The sequence below is a fragment of the Dermacentor albipictus genome, chromosome 4 (assembly GCF_038994185.2).
Source record: "Dermacentor albipictus isolate Rhodes 1998 colony chromosome 4, USDA_Dalb.pri_finalv2, whole genome shotgun sequence".
Lineage (NCBI taxonomy): Eukaryota > Metazoa > Arthropoda > Arachnida > Ixodida > Ixodidae > Dermacentor > Dermacentor albipictus.
Genome location: NC_091824.1, coordinates 146,463,091 through 146,482,038, shown reverse-complemented (window position 1 = coordinate 146,482,038; position 18,948 = coordinate 146,463,091). Strand labels below are relative to the sequence as shown.

At 43.0% G+C, this 18,948-nt stretch overlaps 1 protein-coding gene across 5 annotated transcripts; it reads right to left on the bottom strand.

Annotated features, from left to right (window-relative positions):
- Positions 1 to 1,234: 1,234 nt before the first annotated feature.
- Positions 1,235 to 18,899, bottom strand: bigmax (helix-loop-helix-leucine zipper transcription factor bigmax). Of its 5 annotated transcripts, none has more exons than XM_065432136.2 (7): positions 18,740 to 18,899; positions 18,377 to 18,439; positions 18,156 to 18,275; positions 12,393 to 12,584; positions 11,798 to 11,897; positions 11,623 to 11,707; positions 1,235 to 3,781 (listed from the first exon to the last, which is right to left on the bottom strand). In XM_065432136.2, the coding sequence occupies exons 1-7, from the start codon at positions 18,813 to 18,815 to the stop codon at positions 3,596 to 3,598; spliced, it is 822 nt and encodes a 273-aa protein (XP_065288208.1). In that variant the 5' UTR covers positions 18,816 to 18,899; the 3' UTR covers positions 1,235 to 3,595. The 5 variants fall into 5 exon arrangements, with proteins under 5 accessions (XP_065288208.1, XP_065288207.1, XP_065288210.1 ...); XM_065432135.2 differs by having other exon boundaries at positions 18,650 to 18,897; XM_065432138.1 differs by having other exon boundaries at positions 18,734 to 18,890.
- Positions 18,900 to 18,948: the final 49 nt, after the last annotated feature.

Sequence of the window (18,948 nt, the reverse complement as noted above, 5' to 3'; positions counted from 1 at the left end):
CATGTAAATTACAGAAGTCGCACATACGAGTAGCGAAGTACGTTTCCACTATATTTCTTCTGCGCTCTGCGGACACGCAGAGCCATCTTGCGGCGAACACAGAAGACCCCCTCCTCGCAATGTACGGCGCTGCCCCGACACGTGGCGCACCACTCACCCACTTCTCCCCTCCGTCTCGTTTGAGCGCATTGCGGCCGTGTGGGGGCCGGTGCGAGGATGCCCCAATACCCTTGCGTTTAATAAGTTTTCCCGCTCTCTCCCCTTCAAACTTCCAGCGTGCGTCACTCGAACCCTCGTGTTTAGGCGACGCGGCTCCTCTTTTTCCATTCACAGGGCGATTCCTAGGTGCAGCGTCCGACGCGGGACTCCTCTGACGTGATCGCCGCGCCGTAGCGCGTCTGGTGGGAAAGTGTCCCTTCCGTTGCTTGCCGTGCTGCTGGCGAGAAGTCATGCGTCTGCGTGGTGTTCCCAAGCGAGATAGAGGAAGATCCCATCGAGGCTTCAGCCCCATGATCGCGTCCGCCTTCATGGCGCGCCGTGGCCCGGCCGTCCGTGCCGATCACGACGTTTGCCTCGCGTAGATAGTATTGAGTGGGCGGTGCGAACGGGGTGCGATAACGCTATCGCGTTCCACTATTGAAGACGAAGCTTAAGCGTCCTCCAATTTTCTCAAACGCTCTCGTTTCAAAACCCCATGATCCTCGCTCTCTTCTGTGTGCTTTATAACGTCATAAAGCACACTCCAATACGCGGCTGCTATTGGTTGCTGCGCTTGGCTACACCGCGGCCGCCGCTAGGTGCCACCACGAGTCCAGTGGCTAAGCGCACTGCGGCTCTGAGGACGGCCGCGTTTGGCTTACGTTTAGCGCGGCATAGGCACCAAATCGGAAACTTGAACTGCGCGCCACGGTGACGTCTCCGCCGTAGCCTTCGCAGTGCAAGGCACTGGAGGAGGAAGGGGAGCACAGCTGAGGCCGTGTTTGATTGCCGGTAACTCCACTTCTGTTGAACGCATTGAAGTACTTTTTGCGGCAAAGTGGTTCTGAAACAACCTATCTTCACTTCAGATGTCTTTCTCCACTTCGATAAAAAGTGGTTCAGGGCCCCTTTAAGCCCATTTACGCAGCGATGAATGTACAATACCGTGTTAGCCACAGACAGTTCAAAATGATGCATCCCATTATATTAAAATATATTACACACTGTAGGTAGAACAAGCAGACAAGAAACGGGGCAAGGAGCAATTTGTACTTTAATACACGGCATCGCATGGGCACTGTGCTCTGTAGAGCACCCATGTATAATGTGCGCTTGTGCATGCAAATATAGGATCACAGCAATGCTGTGTGTCCTGAACATGACAAAATGCACATGAAATACAGTAGACATGACATTCAGAGTGTAGGCTGAGTGAGCACGAATCAAACATACCAGGAATAGGAATGTGCCCAAATCTGCTAAAAAATATTGAAAGGCTTTTTAAAATTTTTACCTAACTCTTAAAACCGTGGCGATACAGGCAAATCATTAATACTGATTTCCCTCTTTTGAAATTCAAACTTCAAATCTCCACATGATGTATGAAAACAGTAGATACAAAAATTTCCATAGCTTCATAGCAACAGTAACAAATTCATTACCACGAGATCACGAGTATGCCTACCTTCAACAAAGTATATCTATAGTACAAGAAACAATGATATATCAGTACATTGAAATTGTAATTCAATGACATATTCATATTATACTTAAAACATTTTGCCAACGTGAGCAAGCTAAAGTCATAAAAGAAGCAGAATGTGCCATAGGAATTTTTCACATCACCATAACAAAGAGCTCTGCAAGTGGAGCTGCTCGGAAGTGTTTTTATATCCCTGCTTTGTAAATACACCCTGAATATTTTTTCGCTCACACCCATGAGCTAAGCTGGCTTGTCATAACAGCATTCATGCACAATTTTGTATGATTACACTGGCAAGAATGCGCCATTCCAGGATTTACCAACAGAAACAACAGAAGCACGCTATCCTGCATACATCTTGCTTGCCAAGATATACAAGCCCAAAGTTGCTGCGATATTGCTGTGATGAGCGTGCCCCCGAAAACTTGCCACAGGATATATGTATTTAAACCTCTCGTGGGGAAATGCAAACTAGTACAATTCATGGTGGAGTGCAGTTAATTAAGGCATGCATAGAACGCATACACATTTAATAGTTTGCATTACAATGCATTCACTGGCAGTACTGAAAAACCTCAACATAAATTACTGTATCTTCCAGACCATACAAGTTTAAAGTTGAAATTTCCTGGGGTGCAGACTGACTACGGGTGCAGACTATACACGATTTTATTTCTTAAGATTGGAAGTGCACTTGAGGAAAACGAGGCCATACTGGCCCTGTAGAGCTTTCCCAGGATAAATCGCATAGCGAAATGAGCTGAGCAATGATCGTCGATGTCCATGACCAAAGTTTCCAACTTGGACTGGCAGCTCATGCAATGCAATTGAATGCTGCTCGAGACACTTAAGGTAGCTAGTTTTCAATGCTTGGATTTGGGAGTACATGCACAAAACTTTATTGCAAAATATGCAATGCATTTATATGCAACCATATATGCTCAAGAGACAGGAACAGTCATGATGCCATCAAAAGTAACTTTCACGGCATAGTCAGAGCTCAGTTAGGCTGAGCATGCGCAAGAACTAAACATTCTGAAGGCAATTAAGACACTTAAGAGCCGTTCATCAAGCCGAAATACTTCACTTGCATTCTGGCAGCCCCACAAGAGTGATTGCAATAGCTTTTAAAAGCGACTCCTATATTCAGTTAGATATTAAAAAGGACATGATTTTTTACTGGTTGGTAACTTTTGGCTTACCTACTGTTTACTGGTAGAAGCTCAAAAACCTACCTTCAGTAGAAGTTGAGCCCTGTGAACTACACAGCAGCTGTGGACTATCTAAAAGAAATTTATTTTATGCCAAAATTAGCTCATACAGCCCATTAGGTGAAAAGTTAAAACTATCGTCGAGAAAATACCGTATACGAATATCAAGATTTATCAGATATAACGAAGAAAATCTAAAACTTTGTTGCCCATGTTTTATTTCAATGTGTGCTCAATAGCTATTTCAGCACGGAAAGCTGCTTACAGGCCATCAAAATCAACAGAAGGCCCTTTGCTTGCTTGTTGGAGGCATCACGTACAGTTGTCTCTTTCACATAAACTTGACTGCGCCATATTTTTTTATTGTTAGCATGTAAGCTTATATTGAGCATCAGATATAACAAACATATTTTTATGTCATATACAAGTACGCTAAAACAAGGTTCCACTGCACATGCTATATCAGTTAAGCAGCTCCCCTGGTTCAACACAAAGGGGTACTTGTATGCTAAGTGTGAAAAGAGTGCTTCAAATCACTGTGGACCAAAGTACTGTTTTACACTCAAAGCCATATGATCCACAGCATCAAAAAAGAAAATTGTTTTTTCAAAGCCCCAACCTATACTCTCTAAGGTTTCCAAGCAGAAGTTGCAACGATTCTTAGTATGCCATATGACAAGCCAACTCCATGAAGAAACAAATGCTAAGAATGCTGTGACCCCATCGTCTGGTTCAGCTGTGACAGTATCTGAACCACCACATCCTTGAGTGTTTGTGGCTTGCAGTACTCTTCGAGCCAGCTGAACACACATGCTGACAGTTCAGTAAAATTGGAAACTGATATTGACGAGTTGAACGTCTGGAACAGGGAGTCTCCAATTGCCTGGAACTGAATACAGTAAAACAGAACAGGAAATGTGAGTGAGGAAGCTTGAAGCATGAAAATTTCAAAGCAAAACGAAAAAAAAAGAAGGCTAAGCAGCAACTCATTTCAACCATCAAAGTAATCTCACTTCAACTATCATAGTATAAATAGCTATTATTAAAGCAGAACGAAAATTCACTTTAAATGTGCACATAGTACTGTCTGCGCAAATAATTTGACAAACTTTGGCGAAGTTTCAGAATCACAACCCTACATCCAAGCGATGCTGTTAGCACAACTAATACCCCTGAAGCCCTCCACTTTCCGCATGATCACAACAGGATAAACATGCATATGAACATGCAGTTCATTGCAGCATAAAGTTCACTCCATATTCAATGAGCTTACCAACTGCATTATGTCTATCAACTTCATGGCTATCAGCTACAGGCTATCAGCTGTGTTCAATAGGTGCTGCACTGCAAGTTGGCAAAGTTTAGCATTAGTTGGAGATGCTCAGGCAGAGCAATTGCCAGTATACCTTTGCGAGGTTAAATCCACCCATGGCTTGCACTATCTTCCTCACTAGGGGAGCACTATGATAGCATGAAGAATGCTATGGCTCGAGTACTTTTCCAAGCACTTGTGTGATCTCCAAGATGCTTTTGGTCGAGCACTTTTCTCAATACTGAAGTCATTCTTTGCAGAAATATCATTACAGCTTCACCGACCACATAGAAAGCTTTCTGCCTTTCCTCCATGCTGTTAACGCTGGCTGGTGACAATTTTTCCTCGTGATGCTGCTTGTTTTTATCTCACTATAGTGATCTTGGTGCTTTAGCACAAGGAAGGTCCGATTGTATTACGTGACAATTTCAAGGCAATTCACTGCTCAAAAAAGCATTTCTGCAAATTCCACTTTGTTCAATTTATCATGGCTCCACTCTACTAAACGACCTCAAGCATGTTTATCCTAGTACACAATTTACCCCTCAAAATTGCTGAAAAACACAGTTCTTCTATGTCAGGAGCTTTGAACTCCCTGCAGGCTATGAGGCATGCCAGAACAGTTTAATTTTGGTATTACATTTTGGCTCCCTCATTATCTTTACAACTTTCAGACTTTGCTGGCAAGTTCAGGAGGGTAAATACTGTAAGTTTTGGTCGCTATCCAACAAACCCAAACAAAGGTTCCCTCACAGCCCTTCTATGGACCTTTTCAATAGTAATGGCCAGGGTGTCATTATGTACTTCCTGGGTTGTGGTAATCGGACGTGAAATCCCGCACAAAAGCACAGCAGACATTCATGTGCATGCCTTTGTAATCCCACGCCGCAGTTTAGAGAGGTTCTTGCTCTCCCTGATGAAAATGTCTATACAGCCTCAAAATGGACTCAAGCAAGCAATTGCTGAAACTACTATCCACAATGCACCTAATTCAACTCCAGATTTGTAACTTCACCTGCACATCACCCTTGTTACATCCAATATTGCTGCCTATATTTGGCGAACTGCAAAGCTTGAACAGAGGTTGAACAGCGCCCAAAAACAAGGACATGAGGAAACATATCACAGCGCTTGTCTGTGGTATATGTTTTCTCGTGTCCTTGTTTTTTTGTTTGTTTTTTTCCACTGTTCAACCTCAGTTCTAAATATAAACCAACTAGCCCTCATCAAGATCTTACTAATGCAAATCTTGGTACTCCAGATAGGTGCTTATATTGTGCCTAAATATATGTTTCACATCTCTTGTTTAAGTTTATGAATTTACATTTCAAGTGCTTCTAGTCGCAACAGCTTCACTGATAAACTCACTGCCGTAGCTTGAAAGTCCACACGCACGGCTGAGCCCAGTCCTGTTCAATTCCATGTTAAATTATTCCATACAATAGCAGAAGCATGGGCAGCCAGTTGTTAATCCACAGCATATGACCAGTACAGAAGACAAGGACACAACCTTTAAGGTGCACATAGTGAGCAGATAACAGAACGGCTTATGAAACTGACCCCTCAGTCATTGTCATGCACTGAGATGACACGCTTCGCCACTAGTCTACACAAACAGAATGCATGCAGCAGCACTGCGATGAACACAACGAACTATGCACTTCCGCCACTACAAACTAAAAGATCTGCAAGCTAGCAATGCTACAATATTGAAGATGTTTTATAAAACACATAAATAAATTTTTGTGAGTATCTTCACCCATGTTGCATAATTTATGTCAGAAGGCCAACCCAAAAATATTGGAGCTTAAGTAAATGTGTGTGCGATTTTCTGCCATGTGATTTGCACTTCCTACTGTGATATTCAGATTTTGTGTGACAAGCTGGAATGGGAAATCAGAACATGAATATACAACAAATATTACTTCTATTAAAGCCCCTAAACTCGAGGTCACAAATCTTGAGGAGAAATCAAATGCACAAGTTTGCAGCAAATGACTTTTCACTTCTGCTTTCAGAAGTGCATCGCAGAGAGAAGCTTGCAATTTAGACACCAAGGACACTTTCATCTCTTCAAAGGACAAGACCAAGCTTGCAATTTAGACACCAAGGACACATTCATCTCTTCAAAGGACAAGACCAAGATCAATTTAGACACCAAGGACACTTTTATCTCTTCAAAGGACAAGACCAAGATCACGAAAATCCACACATGTAACAATTGTTATCTTAGGTTTGTGATGTTCAAAGTCCACAAATGGCCATGGTAAAAGTTAGTGAGGCTTGCATATGTCGTGCGGCTATGCTGTGCTTGCGTAATTGCCCATGCATCAAATACAAGAAATGCGTTCAGATTTCGTACATCAAGACATACAGCCAAGAACATGACCACATTGTGATAAGGCCAAGACCTGCTAAAAACGATAAGATGGTCACATACTGCTGTCTCTAGAGGCACCGCGAAAGGGTGCCACCAGATTGAGTTAGATTAACAAATTTCGTTAAGCTCAGACTAAATTGCCCCCCAAGTTTTCTAATATCTGTTTCACACTAACCTACTTTGCAAACAGTCAGTTGTGTGAGTAGCAGCACTTTTAATGTTTCAAGCTCCATAAGGTTACCTAGCCAATGTAAACCGTCTAAAACCATGACAGAAGACAGTGAATGCCCCAGGCACCCAGCATGTACTTCTCTACTGTAGTGCCCCCTGCTTTTTGTGACATGGATGAGTTTTCTATTATTGGTGGTACTACTGTTGCTTCACTGTCCAGCACTATGCTGCCACTACACAGTTCAACTTATAGTTTATTGAAGTGTTACAAATTCCTTTTCGTTTTTTTTTTCTTGCAAAATGTATATATAATACAGAAGCACCAATTCTCAGCACAAAATTTGAAACAAAGCAGTAATGCAAACTATACATATTATCGTCAATGTAAGCAGAGGCGTACTTATTTGCATGTTATAACAATATCCTAGAAAGGTTCAGCCGAACCAGCACCAATATGTTTCTGATGATTCTGTCCCACCATGTCACTGACATGCACGTACTTTCTCTACTTTCTCCATTCACATGTGCACCGCAACACGAAGTTGCAAGTGCTGAGGTGGTTCTGCTGTCTATTGTGCATTTCTTGAAGTATATTAATGCAATTAGTATTCTTTGCCTACTTCAGCCGTTTTGAGCCTATCTATTCATGTATCAATCTAGCCTGTCACGATGGCACAGGGACTCAAAGTTGTCTACCAGCTTGGGCCACTAGGTTTTCGCTCATGGTCATGATGCCATTGTGGTTGCTCCATCGCTGTCCTTCCAACTTCGCGATATGTCTCTCGCCATGCTGTTGTCCTCATGCCTTCTGCACCGACCCAGTGGCGCAAGCTGTCCAATAGCTAAGTATGTTCTTGCGGTGATTGCATCGTCATAATTTCAGCTTTGTAATTTAACCATCGGCACGCCATCGTGTTCACGCCACTATCGTCACGCCATCGTTGCATGCATTTATTGTCACACTGTCGTTGGGATGTTGCCATAGTTGTTCCATCGTCACCACTCTAGCTTCATCATCCGACTCTCGTCATGTTGTCATCGTCGCACAGGCTTCGCGATACAGTCTTCATCGGGCCACTGTCCTCCTACACTCGTCGTCGCCCCGTGTTACTCGTACCCCTGTCGAGCCATTGTCGTCATACATTTGTTGCCATACTGTTGTTGTGATGTCATTGCAGTCACTCTATCGTCATCAATATAATTTCACCATCTGATTCTCGTGATGCTGTCATCGTCACGCCATTATCGTCATCATACCACCTTTGTCATTTCACTGACATCAATCCTTCGCTATTCTATAGTAATCAAGAAGTCATCACTCAAACGTCATTATGCTGCCATCGTGATGTGACTGAAGTCATTGGGTTCTCGTCAGAGAGTCAGTGTCACGTACCCATTGTCATATAGTCATCATGGATCTGCTATTGTCATCATTCCAGCTTTGCCATCCTTTTATCGTCACGCCATCGGCCTTACACACTTGTCGCCATCCCACTGTCCTCATGCTGTCATTATATCATCGTCATCTCATTTTTGCCATGCTGTTGTCATACTGTTGTTCCAGTGACAATTTCTTTATCATTCCATTGTTGTCATCCCGCCATGCTCATGGATGACCTTGACAAGCAAGTAACATAGCAAAGTGGGATAATACTGGAGTATGTCACACATAGCCAAAGCAATGGAAGGCTCAGAATAACCACTACACATGTTAAGTGTGACTTCAGAGATATGGTGTGTCGCTACATACCTTGAATGCTAATCGCATTACCGTTGACAGTCATCATGAGACGAGCTCTGCAGTATTTTTTTTCTCTCTGGGTTCGCTCAGTCTGGGTTTTTCTTAGCGGCTGCGAGACATGCCCCTTCGTTATGCCATGCAGAGCATGGGTGCCTGCAGGTAGAAAGGGTGGTGCCCATACTTTCTACGCTACTAGGCAGCAATTCTCGGTTCAAATATTCACGCTGTAGCGTAAGGACACCACTCTAGCATGTTTATGCCATCTGTCGTATGTCTATAAAAGCCTTTCTTTTATCTCTTTTGCCATCATCATTACGGCACACCTCCTTTCCAGAGATGAGGGTACTCTATTCATCGGCACTTTTTCCAAGATGGCTCTGCCCTCTATCATATCTCAGACCTGTTGCTCCGTTTCTTTTTCTGGTCAAGTTGCAATAAATGAAAGCACTCCTTTCTTGAGCCTGGAAATGTGATCGCTCTGAGATGGCTATTCGGACAGCACCTTCAACTGTTGACTGGAGCGATGGCAGCTTGTTGTCCAAGGAGGAGGAAACTTCAGCTGCATTAGGTTATGACCCTGACACTATGAAAAAGTACTGAGAACGATGGTTGTAACCGCAGTATTCTTCCTATCATTTCCTGGTTCAACTAAAGCTGACAACTACACGTGCCATTCTGGCTACCTATCTGATGTTTCCCTCACTCTGGTTCCCTTTCGCTCCTTCCTCAACTTGCCTTAATATTTACGACGTGAACTGAAAATAAACGCCTATTCTTCCAGCTTGTCAGCTTGTGTCTACCTCGCCTTCGTCCAGTGCAGTGTCCACATAAAAATGTAACAGTGACGACGAGGAAAAGAAACAAAACCCTGGCAAAAACGTTCAAGCACAGGACAGCAGCTATGATACGCTATGGGGCGACGAATTGACGATGGCGCACCAGCAACTGCTCGACTTCGATGGCGAAACAAACAACTGGAACGCATATGTCATTAAGGCAGAGGCATACTTTGAGGCAACAGGTGTGATGGATCTAGCAAAGAAACGGACGCTTTTGGTGGCAGCTTTAAGCACACGCATTGTTCAAATATTAGCAGGATGAGTAGCATTGAAGAAGCTGAAGCGTTTGGAATACGAAAACGTCTTGAAAGCCTTGGATGAGTTTTTTTTATCCACAAGCACTACGAGATTACAGAAAGCTTCTGCTTTTTCAACTGCTGCCAGTTGAATTCAACTCAACTTTTCAATTCAACTGCTGCCAGAATTCATTACTGAAATTCGTCGAATTGCGGACAACTGCAATTTTGGTACCATGCTTGACCGAATGCTACAGGATGGAATTGCGGCAAGTTGTTTTTTTCATCCACTTTCATTTCCATTATTTATCATTTCTTTATTTCATTTATTAAGCACAAGTTATTTTCCCTATGTTGTCCTTGGTGTCAGTGTTTGTTTGCTTCTTATGATATGACTAATAAAAAAATCGGGCCCCTTGGTTAATCCCCTTTCTTTTCGTTTATAATGCCCAATGTACCATATACCGTCAAACCTAAATTTATAACCAATTTCAATATACATAGTGAAATTCTAGATATAACGATGTATTTACATGTTTTTATGCTCCTTGTCCATAGAACACCATGTATTTTTAACTTAAATATGAGTAAGTGTGCTATACAGAACTTCAATATGAAGAGATATTACTGCCACGGCTGAGGAATACCAAGGCAATCATTTAGAACTGCCACCGGTGAAGATGGCCAAATGGTTGAATTACATGTGGTTTCTTGCGAATGCACCTCTGAAATTGCACGCCGCATGACAGAAGAATGGTGTTGGGCCTATAAAAAATTTTAAAATAATAATGTCCCACTGCGTGTGAAGTTAGCGGCCCGTGAAACGGAGCAATGTCTTCGCTGGTGGTGGCGAATTCAGCTGGGAATGGCCTCCCAAATCTCGTGGCACGTGCCGCCTATTTACCAAGGTCATGACTGGAAGAATGCGGTGCCAGCACAGCATAATACACATTCCTATTGGTGAATTTTACGCTCTGTATAGTTACCTATGTGTTCCGAGCGTGGGCGTCATCAGCACTCGATTCGGTGTATTTGTGGTAGCCAATTATCCCTGCCTCGTGTGGCAATAACACAAGTAACGGTACTAGTACTAAATGCCCCGCTCGCAGTCATGTTCCGTTTGAAAGCCCAAGTGTGATAAGATGCTATTGCTCCATGCGCATGCTACATTGTGGGTGCAAGGGAAAGCATGCGTGAGTGAGCTGATAAGAATTGTGCCTTGATGAGCACTGCCTTCCTGTGCTTGCAAGGAAGGGGAGGGAGGCGTAAGGGAAGGATGCTACAAAAAAAGAAAGGACTTTCCATGACCAACAGGTGGTTTTGACACTGCATTGGTTGGACTGTGTGGAGAGCAACTCGCTGATAGCATCATTCCACTGCGGGTGACACTATCAGCAGCAACGGCAGAGTGAGTACAAAAACTTCGCAGGCTGATAGGGTCTTGAATAGATGAAATAGGAAACTGCAGTTTTGATTGCAGACTCCCAAGTTCAACAAATTAATTTTTCTCATTGAGATTCCTTTTCTCCAATTGCCTGATAATTTGGAAATTTGTGAGGCTCGTTCTGTGTAAGAAAAATCTGTTGGTAACTGTACCCTAATTGCAAAAAAGGTCAAATTACAATACAGGAAAATTCCGACATAATGAAGTAAAGTGCCCATTTCACCGACTTTGTTTTATGGAGGTTTAAGTGTAGTCTGCTACACCGATTTTTATACCTAAAGTTCTGACTCAACATGGAAACTTAATGCATGCTCTATAGTTGCATTTTTTATACGCTGGAGCAAGTTCTCCCTTCAGTTGTGGACAGTTCAACAAACCAAATACTAATTAATTACAGGGGTAGGCTACATTTTCAATAAGATAAAAATATTTCTGAGGTCTTGTATAGATTGCACAGAAGTGTAGCGTAAAAGAAAACTGAGCATAATTTAGGCAACACAAAGCCCTTACAATAAATTTCGAAGTGGAGAGCCTACTCTTCAAAGTTAAAGCTCAGACCAAATTAAACAGCCATGAAACAGGTAAATTGCGTAATGTTCTTACATACCACTTGAAACTTGACTTCATCACTGATATGATTGTTGTTTTGACCGGGTTGACTTTGGTGAACTTTGACGATTTGCTCATAGTTACTGTGGATGGAAAAAAAAAAAGATTTAGCTGAAATATCGCCAATGGTATAATCACAGCAGCACGGTGACAACCTTAAATGAGAATCTTACACTTTCATAATCTGCAGAGCAACAACTTCTTTCCTCAGAGCTGTAAGTTCTTCTTCGTGCTTTTTTTTCTGTTGTAGCAGAAACGTGATGTAATCTATGGCTGCAGAAAAAGAAAAGTACAACTGTGTGAGAAAAGATTCATGAATATGACACATCTGTACAGAGGTGATGCCTTAGACATCAATACGGAGGGTGAACTCTAGCCTAAAAAGACACCAAAGTAATAGCATTAAACATACACTAGAGGCAAGCATAGAGGCAAGCTAAGGAAATTAATGTTTAAGATGTTGAAAGAATCACTTTTACCAAGGATAGAGCTTCCGTAAGAGAGAAAATGAGGCAACAGACATGTTTGGCACCTCCCCCCCCCCCCCCCCTTCCCCACCCAAAAATATATCACCAGCCACTGTAACATACCGCACCTGCAGCAAGCGCAGTTCATGGAGTGCCGGGGCATGTACTACTACACTTAATCCCTCACCCTACTACTTTTCGACTTCAAAACACAGTCAAATTAAGAATGCAGGCCAAATGAACGGAGGCCAACTGCACTGACCGTGCAACTACAGTTCAATGAGGACCCATGGACACTTACATTTCTGAAGCACTGTGGCCTTGCTCATCTTGAATGAGTTTGTGCTGTCTTGTTGGCATGTGGGCACGAGCATCTGTAGGTCATCGTAACCCTTTTTGATGGCATCCCTACGTTTCTGCTCAGCCTGTGTATGGGCTTCCCTCCTGCGTTCCTTGTAGCTAATGGTGGACTTGTGGTCACTATCCTCATCATCTGCACAGACGGGAGACCTTACATGATCAGCTGCCATTAAACTTGCACTTACCTAACAGCTGCATCAACATAACAGATTCCATTGGAAAAAATGTCAACTCATGAAGCTGTACAGTGTAAGGGAAGCTGTAGTTTTGAAAGTGCAGCAGATGATTATTACATGGATATTAGGAAATTTGCAGATACTGAGCTGGTTCAGTTGATACACGACAGGGCTAATTTGTTAGGAGAGCTCTTGTAGGGGCATTTGTCTAACAGAAAACTTAAAGGGGGGATAATGAGAATGACATAATAACCTGCTGTGATGATGTGCTCACTCCCAATGCAACCCCAAAGGTGGCACTACTTGTGTCCCAAGGATGCTTCGACAGAAACATAGGATACACTGTTCAGACAAAACGCACCCATGGCCGATGAAGAGGTGAAGAGCAAGAGAGAAGCACAAGCTGGCCAGTACACCACTGACAAGTGACGCTGCCAAGCTGAGAACAGGCTGTGCTAGAAGCTAATGTTTTGAGGAGAAGTGATACTAATAATTGCATTTTGACAGTGTCGCATAGAAATTAAAATACTTGTTTGTTTGAATACATGATTGCGTTTCTTCAGTCTACCATTTTGCGTGCTACCCTCAGTGGCATTTTTCATTCACACTGTAAGCTGTCTGCCTAAGGCCTGGCACCTGCTCTCAAACAATATTGTACTTCTTTTGAGCTGTGTCAGCAATATAAACTTTGTCGAAGAAAGAGTCATATCACGTGGCAAAAGAAGGACATAAGTTGGCAGAAATTACTTTCAAGAATACACCACTTCTGTTTCAACAATACCTTCTTTATAAAATGCAAACTCAGAAACATTTATGAATTCTTTGCACCCTCTGGTTGAGTGAGGCATATTACACTTTGTTTAACAATGGCCCAGTAAATTTTTCAAGCTTTGTTTCTCATCTCTGCATACAGTCCTAAAATACTATTTTGTGAGTAGCATTCAACTTTTTCTAGCTCGCTTAGGCTTTGTTACGTCTCAACATGGCTGGACGCATTAATTAGACGTTTGCCACAAGGCAACCCCCCCCCCCCCATTCATCAGCACCTACCAAGAAGTCAACACAGCGTTGACACCAACTGCTGACGGGTCCACAAAAGGCACCCACCCCCATCACAACCTGACAGCCCAAACTAATGATAAAAAGGGCCAACGCCAAACGCTACTGAAGCCTGGCGCCGACCATGGGTTCCAAGGTTGCTGCCCCTTCCCCTATTCTATGCTTCGGTTGAGCGGAGTCTTTGGAGGCGGTGCGGGTGCTGCAGAGCATTGCAATAGCATGGGCGTGGTATCGCAAACGATTCAACAATTGTGATTGGCTGCGATACAATAATCACATTCCCTAGTCGAGTCGCCAAAAGATGACGACGGTATTAAATGTGAAGACTATTCGTGCAGTGGGGCCGAGGTGTTCTGATGTGAACTCGGTCGTTTAACTTGCTCCTGCGTGGAGTGGGCTTCCGTAACTGGAGCAGCGTAATTCATGTCAGATAAACCCTTTTTCCTTTTTTCCTACTACTGGACGTATTCTTCGAGGGACTTGGTGAAACTTAATGCCACCTCAAGCCAAAACAGCCTGTACAGCCAATGGACAAAACTGAGAATGGAGGCACTGGCTGCCATCTATGTATTTCAGTATGATACATTTTACGAAGCGCGACAGATGCTCCATTTTCTTGAACAGCACATGGTGTGTACATGACAGCATCACCAGCTGCATACCACATCACCATTCAAAGGCTTCCCTTTATCCTATGGCTACATACAGCAAATTCTGCTGCCAATGTGAACCTCTGATTCTGGATTTTCCAGCTCAAGGGGAGATACAGATTTTTTCCTGAAGGAAGAGTATATGAGCAGGGAATGATGATGACGGGATCTTATGTCAGCAAAAATGCACATGCAATTCTTATGGTCTTTGGTCATTTTAAATTAAAGAAAGGTTGCTTATTATTGTTCTTTCAGCATAAACAGCAAGTACTGGTACAAACCATTTCAGTAATTGTCAGTATCCAACAATATAGCTGTATACACTCTTTAGTCATAATATTCCATTCAGTACACAGTTCAGTATTGCATCAGCACCCACCGCGGTGGCTCTAGCTATAAAGCTCCGCTGCTGAACACGAGGTTGTGTACTTGATTCATGGCTCCTATGAAGGTGGAATGAAAAAAAAAACGCTCATTTACTGTGCTTTAGGTGTACGGTAAAGAATCCCATGTGGTGAAAATTAATCCGGAGCATTTCCACTACAGCATTCCTCATAGATCACTGCACAGCTTCAGGACACTGAACCCTACAACTTAACCTTTTCTCTACCATCGATGAGTACTGCCATAACTGAAATTTGTACCAATATAACCAATGACGAGTACAGTTACCATGAAGCCATGCTTCTGGAAATTTCTGGGAAATCTGGTGCACTTTTTCTCATCTCATGCGGTATAAAAAGTGTCAACTAGTACTGTATCAGTGATTGATTCCCCAAATTTTTTTTTATTTTAATGTCACGAAAGATCTCTTCAGTGTTATCTAAGGCATCTAAATAACTGCAACTACATAGCAGGAAACTTGCGATTGAAGGAAGTTTCGGCAATTTCACTAGCTATAAGTGAATGCACTCCATGGTGTCAAACTTACTAGATTTTCTGCCTAAATTATGTCTTTGGCTACACTGATAAAGTGTATGTGGGCACATTAGATGTTAGTATTAGCACTATGCAGCACTTTCTGTGGACACCGTATGAGCAAAGTGGCATAATCACTCAAATATAGTCAAAATTTCCCCAAAAAATAGTTCTATTTGTATATGGGAAGGCAGGAGAAAGGAATGGTGTTGCTTCCACCATGGATGACGAACAGTTGAGTGGGGAGGGGCCATCAGGTGTTGCGGCTTAGGGTGGTGTTAGGGCAAGGAATTTGCCAAGCCCACCGACTGCTACATCAGGGTTGTAGAAAATGAAGGAAAAAGGGTTTATTAGCTCAGTTACACGGCTCCAGTTACGGAAGCACGCTCCACGCGGGAGCATGTTAAACGTCCGAGTTCATATCAGGACCCTCTGTTACTTGCTCAAAATGTCTCTGCTTTTAGTACCACCGTCTTCCCTAGGCGCGTCAACTACGGAATCTGAAGACTGTCCAGCAGCAAATCACAATTATCGACTCCATTGCGGTATCACGCCCATGCTCGCAACACTCCGCAGTAACCCTGCCTCTGAAGCCTGATGGTTTGGAATATGTGTCAAGGAAGCAACTTGCGATCGCAAGGTCGCCGTCATTGTTTCCCCCTTGTCTTCCAGGTACTGGTAGCGGGTAATTATGGGGTTTTACATGCCAAAACCACTTTCTGATTATGAGGCACACCGTAGTGGAGGACTCCGGAAATTTCGACCACCTGGGGTTCTTTAACGTGCACCTAAATCTAAGTACATGGGTGTTTTCGCATTTCCCCCCCATCGAAATGCGGCGGCCATGGCCGGGATTCAATCCCGCGACCTCGTGCTCAGCAGCCCAACGCCATAGCCACTGAGCAACCACGGCGGATGGTACTGGTAGGGTGATGGCCTTTCTTGGGACCCATCAAGAGTCGGTGTCCACGCTGTGTTGACCTCTGGATAGGCACTGATGGATTGGTGGTGGTTTGTCTCGTGGCAAACGTCTACGATCACATGCAAGAGCCCCACAGCCATAATTATGCTAGTCATATTAGTTTTTATTTTTTGGTCCACTTTACTTTTGATATAAGGTCTACCACAATTAAAACGTGTGAAAATAAAAACTTTTTATGCAAAGCATTCTTTCCGTGTTCCGTTTTTTGCCCACCCTTGAATACAGTTTTCATGGGCGCTCTCAACGGCGAGCTTGCACCAACGTCAAGAGAGAATTCATTTTTCTTCTTTAATAGGCACATATTGCAACCAAACTTGGCGATAAGCTTCATTACATGTCTAGAAATCCAAAAGACAAAAAATTGGAAAATGCATATTTCTGACAAAAACTGCAGTTTTAGCCCAGCTTTGTCCCTTAAGAAAAGTGATGTGTACCTCACCCCGATCAGAGCAAGCCGAGCATTGGCAATGCTGCTGGACAGAGGTGCGTCTTCTCACTGGTATTAAAGGACTTTTCCTTGTGAATGTATTCCAACCAAAGTTATCTTAATATGTACAACACGAACAGTTATCGCCAATCAAATACTGCCAATGCCACGTTTTACATAGCATACCCCTCCGTTTACCATCTCAATGGCACTTCCATGGCCACATAGAACAGTTCCCACCCTGCTCCACCTATCAACACAAACATTTGTACCGAGATGACCTCAAGACTGTGTGCCACAGCCCCTGTCAGGCTGTCCAATCTTGTAGGTGACTGTATTGGCTCAATGATATCATCCTTCGCTACCAGAGAACATCCCTGCCCCATTAGTGAAGAGACTTGTACAATTTCCCTTCTGGCAGAGACACTTTGTTTCAGAAAATTCACCCAGTAAGCTCCTATGTAAGAATAAAGAAAAGGAAATGGTGGGTGGTTTTTAAAGCTGAAGGGCAGACAGCTCTTTTAAACAAAATATATTTGGGCTTTAAACCTGTATACACTGGAATATTCCAACTTATAGACTGATGGCGGTATTGTGTAGCAACTTAGCCCATTTTATAATGTTAGAAAATTGTCTCATGTCATAATTGTCTTCCAAGCCAATAACATGGACAGAACAGCTAGTTGTACACAGCCAACAAAAATTAGTGCACGAATGGTCGTGAGGTAAACACGTACTCAGATGTTTCTGTCGTTTTCAAATAAAAAAGTTAACCTCAAATTCCAGAAGCAGCTGACTACCTTTCTGCAGCAATTGACTTTTTATTTTCTGTATTGGCACATTATGTATGTACTCCCTTATGGATATTAATGAAATGTTATATCAAGCTGTACTCATCACACAAGCTCAGGACACCAATTTTCAAGATGCAAGTATGCAAAATAATCAACACATATATAACAGAACAATGTACAGATACAGCAGAGTACATGCACAGGCTGGTTAAAGTGCTGGCAAAATCCATTGGCAATCTAACTGTGTCGCTCAAGACAGACAGTTCTATGCTGCAGCAGAAAAGAAGCTGCCACTAGCTGACGTTAATACTGGAACTACCTATCTTCTAAAATGTGGCCAAATGTTGCTTACAAATTCAGTGAAATGGTGAAAAGATATGGCTTCACTTTCTAGAAGCGCCATATGTTCATGAATCTAAACTGGAACACCTAAGAAAATTGCTTCGGCAGACGTTTAAAAATAAAAAGAAGAGGCGAACGAAGGCCGCAGCGTCGTGAAGTGAAAGACCAGTTATCGCACCAAACGCTTACTAAGCAGCCCGCCATTTCTCTAGAAAGGAAAATTTAATTAATTTAAACTTAATTCTTTATTTATTGTTATTATTACTACTTTCATAAAGCTCGAAAACAGTAATTATTCGACTTTACTGCAGATCTTGCAACGGGATTTTTTTTCGCACTCTGGAACAGCACCTAACCTGTGTTGTGGGCCGAAGACGACGTCAGGATATTGTCTATGGATCCTGTCGATGACGTCCGGGAGAAGCAAAACTTGTCCGGTAATGTTGGACTCGAGAGGCCCGCCTTTGGGTCCCAATCTGAAAGAGTGAACACATACATGAGAACACCTTTGCAGAGGGTGAGACAGCATAGGAATGTAGCATACAGCAGAAAACGAAAATACCAGTGGTCAACTTACCAGAATCGTGTTTCGAGTCGTTGCTCATGGCTTCAGCCATTTCTGGTGAGCATTCCCGGTTTTCTGAAAAGAGGACGTCCCGTTATGATTTATGCAACCACGCTCACGACGATGAGTGGCATTTTCGTTTAAAACAGGAGACATACGCAAGCTTTTTTAATGGTGCGGCACTGTTATGCAAACTAAAGCTCGATCACGCAGACAATGAAGGCGCAACAAGCCAATAGACGCAATAAAATACATGCATTATACGTTATCACACGAGGTAAACACCTGTAAACAGCGACATAGCTGCGGTGCCGTGCCGGCACTTTCTAGTTAAACCGTGCTTGCGAAGCGAGTGCCAGCGGACATTACACTTGCCAATCCAAAGAAGGAAGGTAGCCGACTCTTGGCAGTTACCGCTCGAGGGAAAGAACTCTCGCAGAGCTGCACACATCAACAAACATCGCACTCGAAGCCATCATTACTACGCCATATCTAGAACACGTTTCGTGGTAGACGCATCTAGACGTAAGTTTCATAACATCATCTAGATTAGGGGAGTACACATACACATATCCTTCTATGCC

Coding starts and splice junctions, on each gene's coding strand:
- bigmax (XM_065432135.2), bottom strand. CDS start 18,815: ATGTGTGCAGCTCTGCGAGAGTTCTTTCCCTCGAGCGGTAACTGCCAA. Junction 18,440..18,649: donor AGCTATGTCGCTGTTTACAG/GTGTTTACCTCG, acceptor TCCTCTTTTCAG/AAAACCGGGAATGCTCACCA. Junction 12,585..18,155: donor GTCTTCGGCCCACAACACAG/GTTAGGTGCTGT, acceptor CCGTCTGTGCAG/ATGATGAGGATAGTGACCAC.